Below are 13,777 nucleotides of genomic sequence, written 5' to 3' on the forward strand. Positions count from 1 at the left end.
TGGAATGCATGGTCCTCTCACCCCCCAATCCTGGTATGCATGGTCCTCTCACCTCTCTTTCCTGATATGCATGTTCCTCTTACCCCCCTTTCGGGGTATGCATGGTCCCCTCACCCTCCAATCCTGGTATGCATGGTCCCCTCACCCCCCTATCCTGGTATGCATGGTCCCCTCATCCCCCCTTTGCTGGTATGCATGGTCCTCTCACACCCCAATCCTGGTATGTATGCTCACCGTCACCCCGCTTTCCTGGTATGTATGGTCCCCTCACCTCCCAATCCTGGTATGCATGGTATCCTCATCCCCCTTTCCTGGTATGCATGGTCCCCTCACCCCCCTATCCTGGTATGCATGGTCTCCTCACCCCCCTTTCCTGATATGCATGGTCCCCTCACCCCCCAATCCTGGTATGCATGGTCCTCTTACCCTCCTTTTGGGGTATGCATGGTCCCCTCACCCCCCAGTCCTGGTATGCATGGTCCTCTCACCCCCCAATCCTGGTATTCATGGTCTCCTCACCCCCCATCCCCTGGTATGCATGGTCCCCTCATTCCCCTTTCTTGGTATGCATGGTCCTCTCACACCCCAATCCTGGTATGCATGGTCCTCTCACACCCCAATCCTGGTATGCATGGTCTCCTTACCCCCTATCCTGGTATGCATGGTCCCCTCACCCCCTTTCTTGGTATGCATGGTCCCCTCACCCCCGAATCCTGGTATGCATGGCCCTCTTACCCCCTTTTGGGGTATGCATGGTCCCCCTCACCCCCCAGTCCTGGTATGCATGGTCCTTTCACCCCCCAATCCTGGTATGCATGGTCCCCTCACCCCCAATCCTGATATGCATGGTCCCCTCACCCCCCTTTCCTGGTATGCATGGTCCCCTCACCCCCCAATCCTGGTATGCATGGTCCCCTCAAGGCCCTATCCTGGTATGCATGGTCCCCTCACCCCCCAATCATGGTATGCATTGTCCCCTCACCCCCCAATCATGGTATGCATGGTCCCCTCACCCACCAATCCTGTTTTGCATGGTCCCCTCACCCCCCCAATCCTGGTATGCATGGTCCCCTCAAGGCCCTATCCTGGTATGCATGGTCCCCTCACCCTCCTAACCTGATATGCATGGTCCCCTCACCCCCCAATCCTGGTATGCATGGTCCCCTCAACCCCCCAATCCTGGTATGCATGGTCCCCTCACCCCCCAATCCTGGTATGCATGGTCCCCTCACCCCCCAATCCTGGTATGCATGGTTCCCTCACCCCCTTTACCTGGTATGCATGGTCCCCTCACCCCCCTTTCCTGGTATGCATGGTCCCCTCACCCCCCTTTCAGTGTAGCCGCAACCAATCAGCGTCGCGGCCCTCTGTCCGTGACCAATCAGCAACGCGGCCCTGTAGCCGCGACCAATCACTGCCGATGCCCTGTACAAAAATAATATTACAAAATAAAAAAGTTATTCTCACCTTCCGACGGCCTCCTGTCTTCTTTTCATGCGCACGGCCTAGAGTTCCCAGTAATGCTTTGCGGCTTAGACCGCTGATGACGTCGGTCTTCTTTCTCGCTCTCGCAAGAGTGACGTCGGTCTTCTTTCTCGCTCTCGTGACAGTGACGTCATCAGCGGTCTAAGCCGCAAAGCATTACTGGGAACGTGAGGCCGGGCGCGTGGAAAGAAGACAGGAGGCCGTCGGAAGGTGAGAATAACTTTTTTTTATTTTAATTCTCTTTTTTACAGATTAAGGCCTGCGCCTGCCGCTGATGGCCGTGACCAATCAGCGGCAGGCGCGGCTTACCGTTACATACAGCTGCGCCTGTCGCTGATTGGTTGCGGCCTGGCAGCCGCGACCAATCAGCAGCCCGCGATTTCGGTTACGGACAGACACGATAAGGCGTTTATATATATAGATGCCTCATGCCTTATTAAAGCTGAATAGCAGTTATTCCTTTCAAGTGCCTACAGTCCATCATATAGAAAAAAGTCACAGAAAAATATCAGGGTAGTTGAAGTCCCCCCATAATAATGACTTCTCCTTGAGTCGCTGCTTCATCTATTTGCTTTATGAGGATATTCTCTGTTGCTTCCATTATTTTTTGAGACTTATAACAAATCCTTATCAATAATTTATTTTCCCCATCCCCTTATCTCTACCCACAGTGACTCTACATTTTCATTAGATTCACATATATTATCACGCAGGATGGGTTTTAAGGATGATTTTACATATAAACACACGCCTCCCCCTCGCTTATTTGTACGGTAATTTCTGAACAGACTATAGCCCTGTAAATTAATCGCCCAGTCATGGCGCTCGTCCAGCGATGTCTCAGATATCCCCACCATGTCATAATTATGTTCCAGCAAAATGAACTCTAATTCCTCCATTTTGTTGGCGAGGCTTCTGGCATTGGTATACATGCACTTTATGTATCTTTCTGTACCTCTATTCTTTCTTAAAATGTTAACTGTTCTAACCCCACCCCCCATACCACCCCCAATTCCTTTATTTGTGCCTAGGTCACTATTTGCACTATCTTCCCCTCCTGTAAAATAAAAACCCTCTCTCCCATTCCCTATTTTAAACACTCCTCCAACCTTTTAGCCATTTTCTCCCCCAGCACAGCTGCACCCTCCCCATTGAGGTGCAGCCCGTCCCTAGCGTAGAACCTGTAGCCAACTGAGAAGTCAGCCCAGTTCTACAGAAACCCAAACCCCTCCTTCTTACACCAATTCCTGAGCCACTTATTAACCTCCCTAATCTCCCGTTGCCTCTCTGGCGCGGCACGTGGTACAGGCAGTATTTCAGAAAATACCACCTTGGAGGTCCTTGCTTTAAGCTTGCAGCCTAATTCCCTGAAATCATCTTTAAGGACCTTACACCTACCTCTAACTTTGTCATTTGTGCCAATGTGCACCATGATCACTGGTTCTTCACCAACCCCTCCCAGTAATCTGTCAACCCGATCAGCGATGTGTCGGACTCGAGCGCCAGGTAGGCAGTACACTGTTCAACGATCCCTGTTTTTGTGACACATTGCCCTATCTGTTCCCCTAATAATTGAGTCCCCCACTACCAGAACCTGTCTGGCCTGCCCTGCTCTCCTATTTCCCCCCTTACTAGAGTAGACACTCCTCCGGCTTTCAATGGACATGCCTTGCTGCAGCAGTTCTACCCCTGTACTGATACCCCCTCAGCTGCCAACTTTGCAAACTCATTGGGGTGTGCCAGATCAGGACTAGCCTCCCTGGCCCTCTTTTCTCTACCCCACCTTCTAACTGTCACCCCGCTAGCTGCTTCATTGTCCAGCAGCTCCAACCTAGCATCCTCCCCCACATCTATCTCAGTGAGCAGCTGCTCAGTGAGCAGCAGACTCCTTTCCATATTGTCTATGGACCTCAGTGTTGCCAGCTGCACATTTAGATCCAGTACCTGGGCTTCCAAATGCACAACATGCTCACATCTCTCACAGCAGTATGCACCCTCGACCGGCTGTTCAAGGATTTCATACATGCGGCAAGACGTACACTGGATGGCATTGGCAATAATGGCGCTCATTTCCTAATGGGGATTGCATCAGACAGAAATGTTAAGTAAAGAGAAATATAAAGTATTAATAAAATACAAACGTCAATTCAGTAATTCGCTCAGACGCGCTAAGGCCGGTTACACACTAACGTTTGTGTCCGCAGCGTAGGGCTGCGTACTTCTTCCCTTAAGATCCGCCTACTTCTGCATGTGTCCTGTGTACCTATATTTCACATTGTGTACGCAGTGACATGCGTTGTATACGGATGCGTTCCCGTGTGTCGTTTTGACATGCCCTCCGAACGCAAACCTAAACTGTCTAAAAGGGTGTTGAGTGCTTCACATTTCTCCTAAATAACCAGAGGGCAATGTGTAAATTACCTACAAAGTGGAAAGTGTGCTGAAAAAGGAAAGATCCCCGAGTAAGTAAAGTAAACCATGAAAAACAAAATAAAGTATAAAGTACATATTGTTAGATTATATGCTGCCTACTTCCTCAAAAGAAACAGAAGGTAGGTGAAAATTAAAGAACAGAAACAGCAAAGAGTTAAACCCTAGCTGGAATTTCACTGACTGGCTTTAAGCTATAGCAGAATGGCTGAACATCCATAAGAAACTATCACCAGAAGGAAATTCCAGCAGGGAGACAGAAAATAAAGCCGCACCCAAAAGGTGATAGAATGGACAATGAAAACACCTGTGTCATGCTAAACAGACTGCAACCAGAATTACAGAACCTAAACACCCGGAGAAGAGGTGTCTCTGCTGAGGCTCTGAGGACAGAGAAACAGACAACAAAACACAGGTTCGAACACAGGAGCATGACAATTACCATGCACATTAATCCTGCAATTTTCATAATTACACAATGTTTCCTTCTTTTTATTGCAATTTCATTGTTGAGGAGTGTATTTTCAGATTATTAATGAAGTTGGTTTAAAGATTTTTTTTCCTCTGCGATTTAGCTCTATGTGTCTCTCAAGTTCCAATGCAATATTCGTGGAACAGCTTGTTTAAAACCAACAGAATTTTTCACCCATCTGTTCAATGCCCTGAGATAGCAGTGGTTAATCCAGTAGCCTTGTCCAGCGTCTGGCACAGTGTAGGATGCCTGAATGCCAGGATATTATACTGCCAGTCTGTGGAATTGCCAAGGTCCACCACTCCAGCATTATATAAAGCAGTTTAGGTGGGTGTGGGAAGTACTGTACAGCAGTTCAACAAGAGGAGAAGGTAGTAAACATGACAGGAAGTATAGTAGAACTAGGTGGAAAAAACATAAAAAACTGGCATAAAAAGTAATTTTGCATTATGATCATAATATACTGTTTGCACCATTCATAAAAGAGCAAAGTCTTGCTAATGTATATAAGTAATTCTGAAGCTTCTCAGAATGGATAATATGTGACATAAATCAAGGAACATAGAAAACATTCAGCCCATACACATAGAAAACATTCAGCCCACACACAAGCAGAAATGGCTCATTACGAGAAGCATAGTATCACAGAAAGATGAGGAACTTGCTACATAAATTGGCAATAACATTGGAGGACTTTGACACAACCATTGTTAGGTCTTATCCAGACGTCCTCTTTGACGTACTTTTGTTCTACCCGTGTTTTTCGGATAAAACAAGTAGCCATTATAGAACACGTCTATTTTCTTCGACACGTGTTATCCAGGATGTTAAAAAAAAATCGTACATTAAACTCTATGGATTCATGAAAAATCTGGAGAGCACACTCATGTTATACTAGTTGTTGCTAGTGCTGTCTGTTTTTCACTGCTTGCCAAGAGAAGCATGGGAATCTTCCATTATTTTTTTTGCATATAAGAAAAATGGATGAAACCCAGATGTAGATGACCTGACACCCTGACATCGATAGTTGATCAATGAAAAACTGGTCTAGCACAATTATGTTGTTCAGTTTTTCATGCGTGAAAAATAACAAACAGTTGTCTGAATGAGGCCAGAGGTACAGTTGTGCTCAAAAAGTTACATACCCCAGCAGAATTTTTGCTTTCTTGGCCTTTTTTCAGAATGATTACACCAAAACTTTTTGTCCACTCATGGTTAGTGGTTGGGTGAAGCCATTTTTTGTCAAACTACTGTGTTTTCTCTTTTTAAATCATAATGACAACCCAAAATATCCAAATCACCCTGATCAAAAGTTCACATACCCCTTTACTTAATATTGTGTATTGCCTCCTCTAACATCAATGACAGCTTGAAGTGTTTTGTGGTAGTTGTGGATGAGGTTCTTTATTTTCTCAGATACTAAAGCTGCCCATTCTTCTTAGCAAAAAGCCTCCAGTTCCTGATAATTCCTGGGCTGTCTAGCATGAACTGCGCGCGTGAGATCTCCCCAGCATGAGGCTGAGATCCAGTTTAAAAAATTGGTTATTATTGCCTGCACAGTATTCTAGGTAACTATCAGTTCTACCTGAAAAACCAAGTGACAATTGTTGGTGGGTAAAACTGATGTTAATAAGTATCCTGCCGGGTACTGGATCCAAACGAGGGGAAAAGAGCACATAGAGGGAGAAGGATATGAGTATGCAATATTTCCCTATCCTCCCTGTCGCGCCCAGGTATTGCTCCTGTCCTCACAAGGACAGGCCCCAAGTGGATCCTATAGTGACACCCCCAATGATGATGAGGGGTTAAATGCTCCCTATGCGTTTCCTGCCCAATAACAGGGATTCATCAGGGGAGTTAAACAGACAGTTAAAGGGGGTGAAAAGGAGTTAAGTTTTGTCCGTAAATCAAGATAAGCCCTGCAATGGCTAGGTGCCTTATCCAATAGAATGCAAATTGCCTCTTCAGAAAGAAAGAGGACTTTTACTCTACAGCGCCACCTATTGGTAGTAGCGATCCTACAAGTCACAATCAACCCTTTAACGAGTCTTGTAGTATGACTTAGGATACAAGCCAAATCAGAATCTCAATTTGCAGACACGGTGTTTCGAGCTGTTGGCTCTCGTCAGTGCAAAGTATGAGATCTGATTTGGCAAGGAGTGACTGTCCATGTCACTGCCAAAAATGAGTTCCATGAATGCCCTGATGAATCCCCATTATTGGGGAGGAAACGTGTAGGGAGCATTTAACCCCTCATCATCATTGGGGGTGTCACTATAGGATCCACTTGGGGCCTGTCCTTGTGAGGACAGGAGCAATACCTGGGTGCGACAGGGAGGATAGGGAAATATTGCATACTCATATCCTTCTCCCTCTATGCGCTCTTTTCCCCTCGTTTGGATCCAGTACCTGGCAGGATACTTATTAACATCAGCTTTACCCACCAACAATTGTCACTTGGTTTTTCAGGTAGAACTGATAGTTACCTAGAATACTGTGCAGGCAATAATAACCCATTTTTTAAACTGGATCTCAGCCTCATGCTGCAGAATGTTTTTTGGCTGCTCAGAGGGGTTAGCACTGTGTTTCCTTATCTTAATAATGTCCAATGAAATCAACAGGCTGTCTGTGCAATGCTCTGGAGTCCATGGATTTTACATGCTCAGACATTCACTTGATGTATTATTTTCCTGTTCAAGTTGCCTTACCTGCTGTGCAGTTATATTAAGAGCTGGATTTGTCAGGTCAGTTTTATCCTGAGATTTCTCTCTTGCCAGTCGGGCAGCTTCTCTCACTTCTTGGAACTTCTCTGCGAACTGAAGTCAAGAGAGTCATTGATAAAAAAAAAGTGTTACTTTTACAGGTTTCATATAATTTCTTATAATACTTTGTAGCAATAATATGTCAATCCATTTGTTTTCAAAGTAAATAAATTTGCTGCTGCATGATGGAGCCTCTAGTTTGGGATTTCTTAAAGCCAGCAATTGAAGCAAATAGTTTCAGTTCCGATTAATATCCAGATTTGCTCATTAACTGGAAGAAGGAAACTAAACATCATCTATCGTATATATCATGTAAAACTGCTTGCATATTGTGTGGATCTGTAATATAAGAACCACAGCTTTCAATGTGCCTGAACTGAGCCTCTATGTTTATTCAATTATGCAAAATAACTGTGACCTGTACCATTACAACTCTAAGGACTCATGCTGGCGCCCATGGATCTCCATCCAATCACAGACTGCAATGCACGGACTGGTTGCTAGTCTCCAGACTGGCACATGATGGCTTCATATACTTCATATATTTTTACATGCTTGATACCCTCCGGTTGGGAGAGCTGTGGCCAGTCCATGTATTGTGGTCCATGATCGAACCGAGATTCACCGATGTCTGCATGAGCCCTTAAGGCTACATTCCCACAATGAAGATTTGATGAGGTTTTGCACCTATTAGGTAAATTAGGATGCTTTAGGTTTTAACACGTTTTGTTTCCATGAGTTTTTATTGTCTCTCTTTGGTAGGTTATGTTTTTAATATAGCTGCTCAGATTTTGTGGATCTAATGCAATTCGATGGGAAAAATCCAAAAAAGAAAAATGTACATGTTGTGTATTTCAAACAAGTATAGCAGATAAGTTTCTGCTGCATAAAAAAAGCACATTGGGAAAGAGATTTCTGTAAATCCCATCCACTTTGCTGAAACTGAAAGAAGCTGCATGAAAAAGTCAACAAAAACTCACTAGGGGACCTAGGATAGGTCTTCAATATCTAATGGAAGGGGGTGCGAGACCCGTCACCCCTGCCGATCAACTGTTCCTGATGTCAGTAGTTGCCAGACCTGCTCAATTACAGAGCTGCACAGCTCAGTGAACGCTATACAGTAGGGGGTGGCTGTCTAGTACCCGTGGCCACTATTCCATCGACAGAGCTGCACTGTGCAGCTCCGTAACTAAGCAGTTTCGGTTGCCGCTGACACCGTGAACAACTTGTGGATTTTGAACAATGGTTGTGGATTTTAGGAAAGATCAACATGAGATACTTCCAATCTACATCCATGACGAAGTGGTTCTTAGGGTCACAGAGACCAAATTCCTTGGTGTTATCATCTCTCATGATCTTAAATGGGGGAAAAACGTGGATGCTGTTATAAGAAAAGCACAACAGAGGATGTTCTTCCTGCGTCAGCTGAAAAGATATGGTTTGTCTAAGAATCTGCTGATCTTATTCTTTAATGCTGTCATCAGATCTGTGATTTGTTCCTCTCTGATAGTCTGGTATGGGGGAGCCACTGCGCATGACAAACTCCGCTTACAAAGGACTTTCAGAACAGCAGAGAGAATTATAGGTTCCCCCCTGCCTAAAATCCAGGATCTTTATGATAAGAGTATTCAATCCCACGCATTGAAAATTTCATCCGATCCCTCTCACCCGGGACACTCCTCATTCCAACTACTCCCTTCAGGACGTCGCTTCAGAGTCCCCAAATGCAGCACCAACCGCCATATGAACAGCTTCTATCCACTCTCTGTTCAACAATTAAATCGTCATGTGTAGACTATATACTGTATCTGTCTTGTTAGATGTTACTTGTTGTATCTGTTGTTATATATTATGTTGCCTCTTTGCCACAAAGAATTCCTTGTATATATGTAATATGTACTTGGCGATAATAAATTTGATTTGATTTGATTGAACTGATCGGTGGGATTGCCGGGTGTCACACTCCCACTGATCAGACACTGATGACCTATTCTAATGTTAGGTTATCCATTTTAAAGTAGTTGACAACCTCTTTAACCAAACACACGGGTATTGTATGCTTGAAATATTGCATCTGGGGAAAATATGATGCTTAAAGAGGTTGTCCACTACTTTTTCATTGTACATAGCTTATCAATGTCTGGTTGTTCGGGGTCCGACACCCCACCCCCACCGATCAGCTGTTCTCAGTACCGGGGCCATGTCAGCTCGATAATGGAGCTGCTCCGTCTTCAGATAGTGGCCGTGGCTGGGTACTGCACATTCGCCTCCTATTCAAATCTATAGAAGGCGGATGTGTAGTACCCTTCTGCCGCCACTATCAGAAGATGGAGCAGCTCAGGAATCAAGCAGTTTCGTCCAGTGGCCGCCGACACTGAGAACAGCTGATTGCTGGGGGTGACCAGTGTCGGACCGCGACAGGTCAGATATTGATGACCTATCCTATGGATAGGTCAGTCATCAATGAACAAGTAGTGGGCAACCTCTTTAATGAGGCAATACATATATGGACACAGTGTGCTGCCTTACTGCCTATGGATTCTAAAAACACAGGGCGAATACTAGTCAATTACAGTGGTGATGGCCAACTCACTGAATGAATTTAAGAAAGCAATGGATGCTTTTCTTGTGAGTAACAGTATAGAAGGTTACGAATAACATAATATTATAGGTAGATGGTTGACCCAGCTTAGGGGAAGGAATTTTTTCCCTATGGAGAAAATTGGCTTCTACTCTGTGGGTTTTTTGCCTTCCCCGGGATCAACAATGCAGAACAGCTGCACTAAAAATAGGCTGAACTAGATGGACATAAGGTCTTCCTTCAGCCTTCAAAACTATGTTACTATGTTACAGTAATTCGGTGTGTCTGCTTCTGATGGTTTGCATACATTACATTTGAACATTATTTGTATTCTTCATTTACCTGGGTAAGGTTCTGTTCCGAGGCAAAGCCCAAACCATATACCGTGTTTGCTCGACTGTCAGCCCACTGCCCAAATTTCTGAGAAGTCTTAGTGAAGGTCATGTTTGGGGTAATAGTGCTGTTGATAATAGCCTATAAAATAGATTAGTCACACTCAGGAAAAATCGAGTTTATTCTGCATTGTCAAACATATGTCACCCGGTCCGATGCCTCACCTTTGTGCCACCCACACTAATGATCCGATACACATTTCTTGTAGCATCAAAGAAGTATGATACAGTAGCAGCATGTTTGCTGGCTGGAATCCAGTTCTTTTTGGTGACAGGATCAATTTGAAAAACATGGGCTCGGGTACTGAATATGGGCTGTTCCCTAGAAAAGAGAAAGTTACTATTTTTAAGCATATTTTGTGAGAAATTGAACTCCAATAATATTTCTCTATCAATCTCTGTTTGAGACCTTCTGGCTACACAAAATCTGCAGCATGTCCTATAATCTATTTGTTCAACAAACTGTAAGGCTATGTGCACACAGAGTTTTTTGGCTCTGCGGATTTCGTAGTAAAAATCTGCGGTTTTGCCCTGCGGTTTTACACCTCATAATGGATGAGGTGTGAAACTGCAGCGGTTCTGCACAAAAGAATTGACATGCTGCGGATTGTAAACCGCAGCAAAACCGCGCGTAAAAATCCGCAGCATGTGCACAGCGTTATCCAGTTTACCATTGAAAACAATGGTACTGTAAAACGCACCTAAATCTGCTGCGGACCCGCAGAGCCGGAAACGCTGCTGATTCGCAGCAGAATCCGCAACGTGTGCACATACCCTAAAGGGAATTTTGAGCAATTCTATTTACTCAACGATTTTTATTCTTTTAGTATATGTGCATATAATGTATTTTTTTCTAGAAGATTCTGCTGCATAATCCACCTGAAAAATCTATCAGAAAACTCTCCAAAGAATGAACATATACCTTTTTATGTAAAACAAGTTGCTGTGCTTGTGATAAGTTTTCTGAGCGCCTTTTATCCACTCCAGGTTTCTAAAAAGTGCTTAAAAATGGTAACATATCCTTTTTTTCTGGGGTTTTCTGCTTTGTAAGACGCTCTGTACTTTACAAAGTAAGTCAAGCTCAAAGGTTCACAGGAAACAACCCTATGTCTTTTGCCATCGTTTTGCTTAAAAAACTTCTAGTAGTTTCTTAATTTTTCAATGGAGCGAAAAAAAAACCACTGCAAAACAACAGTAGAAGACATGACAGAAAGTCCTTAAAAAAAACCAAAACACCAGCAGCAGAAACTTTGGAAAAACACTCATGATGTCATGTCGGACGCTGTTCACACCACAGCGTCCGGCAGGCAGAGGTAGTTCCACCTCCAGCCACTATAGCCTCAGTGGCGCCGGCCTGATCTTCAGGCTCTCGGGGGTTAATCCTGCTGGAGACCAGGTTGGATGGTTAGTCACGCTCACGGTCTTTAAATAGTCATGCTGGCCTATGGGCGTCGCCGATTATAGCTTGTGTTTCATACCAAGTGGTTCCGGTCTGGAGTGGAGGTGTTGCAGAGAGAGAGATTCGTATCTGGTGTCGTATGATCCGTCGTTATCCTTTCTCCTTCCCATATTTGTGTTTAGTTGTGCCCTGTTCACATTACTGTATATTCCTGTGTGTGTGCGGCGCAGTGCAGTTTAAGTTCTCCCTGTCTGTCTTTATTTGTGTGGGGGCTTTGGTGGTGTGTCTCCTCACTGGGTGGAGGGTTAAGTGCAGGGCTTAGCAGGAGACAAGGAAAGGTTGGAGGCTCAGGCATTTGCACCATCAGCAAAAACCCTGGGTTGAGGGTCAGACAGGGTTTCCCCTAGTTATAGGGACATCACAGGGCCCCCGGGTATTACAGCCTTAGTGGGACTAAGCCCCACGTGACATTATAATCGGCCCACATTTTTTCAGGAGTCCATGGATCCATTAGATTCCATAACCCGCCAGTTGGCGGCGCTGTCCTTACAGGTCTCCGAGTTGAAAGGGGCAGTTCAGCAGCAGGGCCTGGTAGTAGCGAAGGTGCAAACGGCATCTGCAGGTATCGGTGCAGAGTCGAAGTTTCCGCTGCCAGAACGTTTTTCAGGGGATTGCAGCAAATTTGTCGTATTTCGGGAGGCCTGCAAGTTATACTTCCGCATGCGCCCTATCTCCTCAGGTAATGAGGCCCAGCGGGTAGGGCTGGTGTTGTCATTACTGAGTGGTGACCCCCAAGCATGGGCATTTTCCTTACCAGCTGACTCTGCTACATTTCTTTCTGTTGATAATGTTTTTTCTGCCCTCGGACTCATTTATGATGATCCTGACCGACTGGCTCTAGCGGAATCTAAAATCCGCGCCCTCCGCCAGGGGGAGCGCTTGGCAGAGGACTATTGTTCGGAATTTCGCCGCTGGGCCGTAGACACACAGTGGAATGACCCAGCGCTGCGGAGCCAGTTTATGCATGGGGTGTCAGGGAGGGTTAAACAGGCCCTCCTGATGTATGAGACTCCGGCATCGTTGGAGTCTGCCATGAGTTTGGTGATACGTATTGATCGCCGTTTTCGTCAGGGGGCACAGGAGACGCTACCTCTGGGGGAAAGCAGAGGTGCAAGTGTGGTTGAAGTAGATGAGTCCCCTGAACTTATGCAGATTGCTGGCGTGGCAAAGGTTAAGCGTCGCGCTCCGGGATTCCGGAAGCCCGGGGCATGTTTCTACTGTGGTAAAAGAGGTCATTATATTAACGTTTGCCCGGTACTACCTAAGAGGGTCACATCGGCGGAAACTGTTAAGCTCAGAGGGTATGGAGGAGACCCAACTGAGCGTATGCATATCCTCCATGATGGTATCTCAATGTATGCTCCCTGCCAAGGTTATTATCGCAGGCAGAGAGCTACCAATATCAGTGTTTGTGGATAGCGGTTCCGCCACCAATCTCATAGATGAGGAGTTTGCACACACCGCCGGGTTTAAGATTGAAAAACTTCCTCACCCCATACAGGTGGTGACCATTAATGCTGTTCCCCTCCCTCAAGGGGAGATTACGGAGTTTGTGGCAGAGGTGAAACTCCACATTGGGGTCCTACATTCTGAGTCGGTTAAATGTAGGGTCCTCCGTAATCTCCCAGCACAAATGGTCCTGGGTTTTCCATGGTTGTCCAGACACAACCCGGTAATTGATTGGAAAACTCAGGACATAGTACAATGGAGTGGTTTTTGCCAAGACAATTGCTTGGCCACATGTGTGTCCGCCGTGACGCCCAGCCTGCCGAAGGCTTTGCAGGATTTCGCAGATGTTTTCTCTGAGAAGGGTTGCTCAGAACTACCTCCACATAGAGCCTATGACTGTGCGATCAGGTTAAAACCCGGGGCCAAATTACCTAAGGCCAGGATGTTTAATATTTCTGGTCCTGAGAGACAAGCTCTGAAAGACTACATCGCGGAGAGTCTGAGCAAAGGACACATCCGGCCTTCGTCCTCGCCTGTAGCCGCGGGGTTTTTCTTCATTAAGAAAGATGGGGGGTTACGCCCGTGTCTGGATTTCCGAGAGTTAAACCAGATTACTATCCGTGATCCTTACCCTATGCCGTTAATCCCGGATTTGTTCAACCAGGTAGCGGGGGCGAAATGGTTTTCCAAGCTGGACCTCAGGGGGGCCTATAACCTCATAAGGGTCCGTCAGGGGGATGAGTGGAA

The 13,777-nt window shown here is 45.6% G+C and overlaps 1 protein-coding gene across 2 annotated transcripts in view; it reads right to left on the minus strand.

Annotated features, from left to right (window-relative positions):
- HOMER3 (homer scaffold protein 3) overlaps nt 1-13,777 on the minus strand; it is a 328,522-nt gene that overhangs the window by 131,750 nt on the left and 182,995 nt on the right. For both annotated transcript variants that reach the window (XM_073555104.1, XM_073555105.1), the window contains 3 exons: nt 10,288-10,444; nt 10,073-10,204; nt 7,096-7,203 (listed from right to left, as the gene is read on the minus strand). In XM_073555104.1, the coding sequence (XP_073411205.1) occupies nt 7,096-7,203; nt 10,073-10,204; nt 10,288-10,444 (397 nt within the window). The remainder of the gene's footprint in view (nt 1-7,095; nt 7,204-10,072; nt 10,205-10,287; nt 10,445-13,777) is intronic.

The sequence above is a fragment of the Dendrobates tinctorius genome, unplaced genomic scaffold, assembly GCF_039654945.1.
Source record: "Dendrobates tinctorius isolate UK_male_01 unplaced genomic scaffold, ASM3965494v1 ptg000219l, whole genome shotgun sequence".
NCBI classification, from domain to species: Eukaryota; Metazoa; Chordata; class Amphibia; order Anura; family Dendrobatidae; genus Dendrobates; species Dendrobates tinctorius.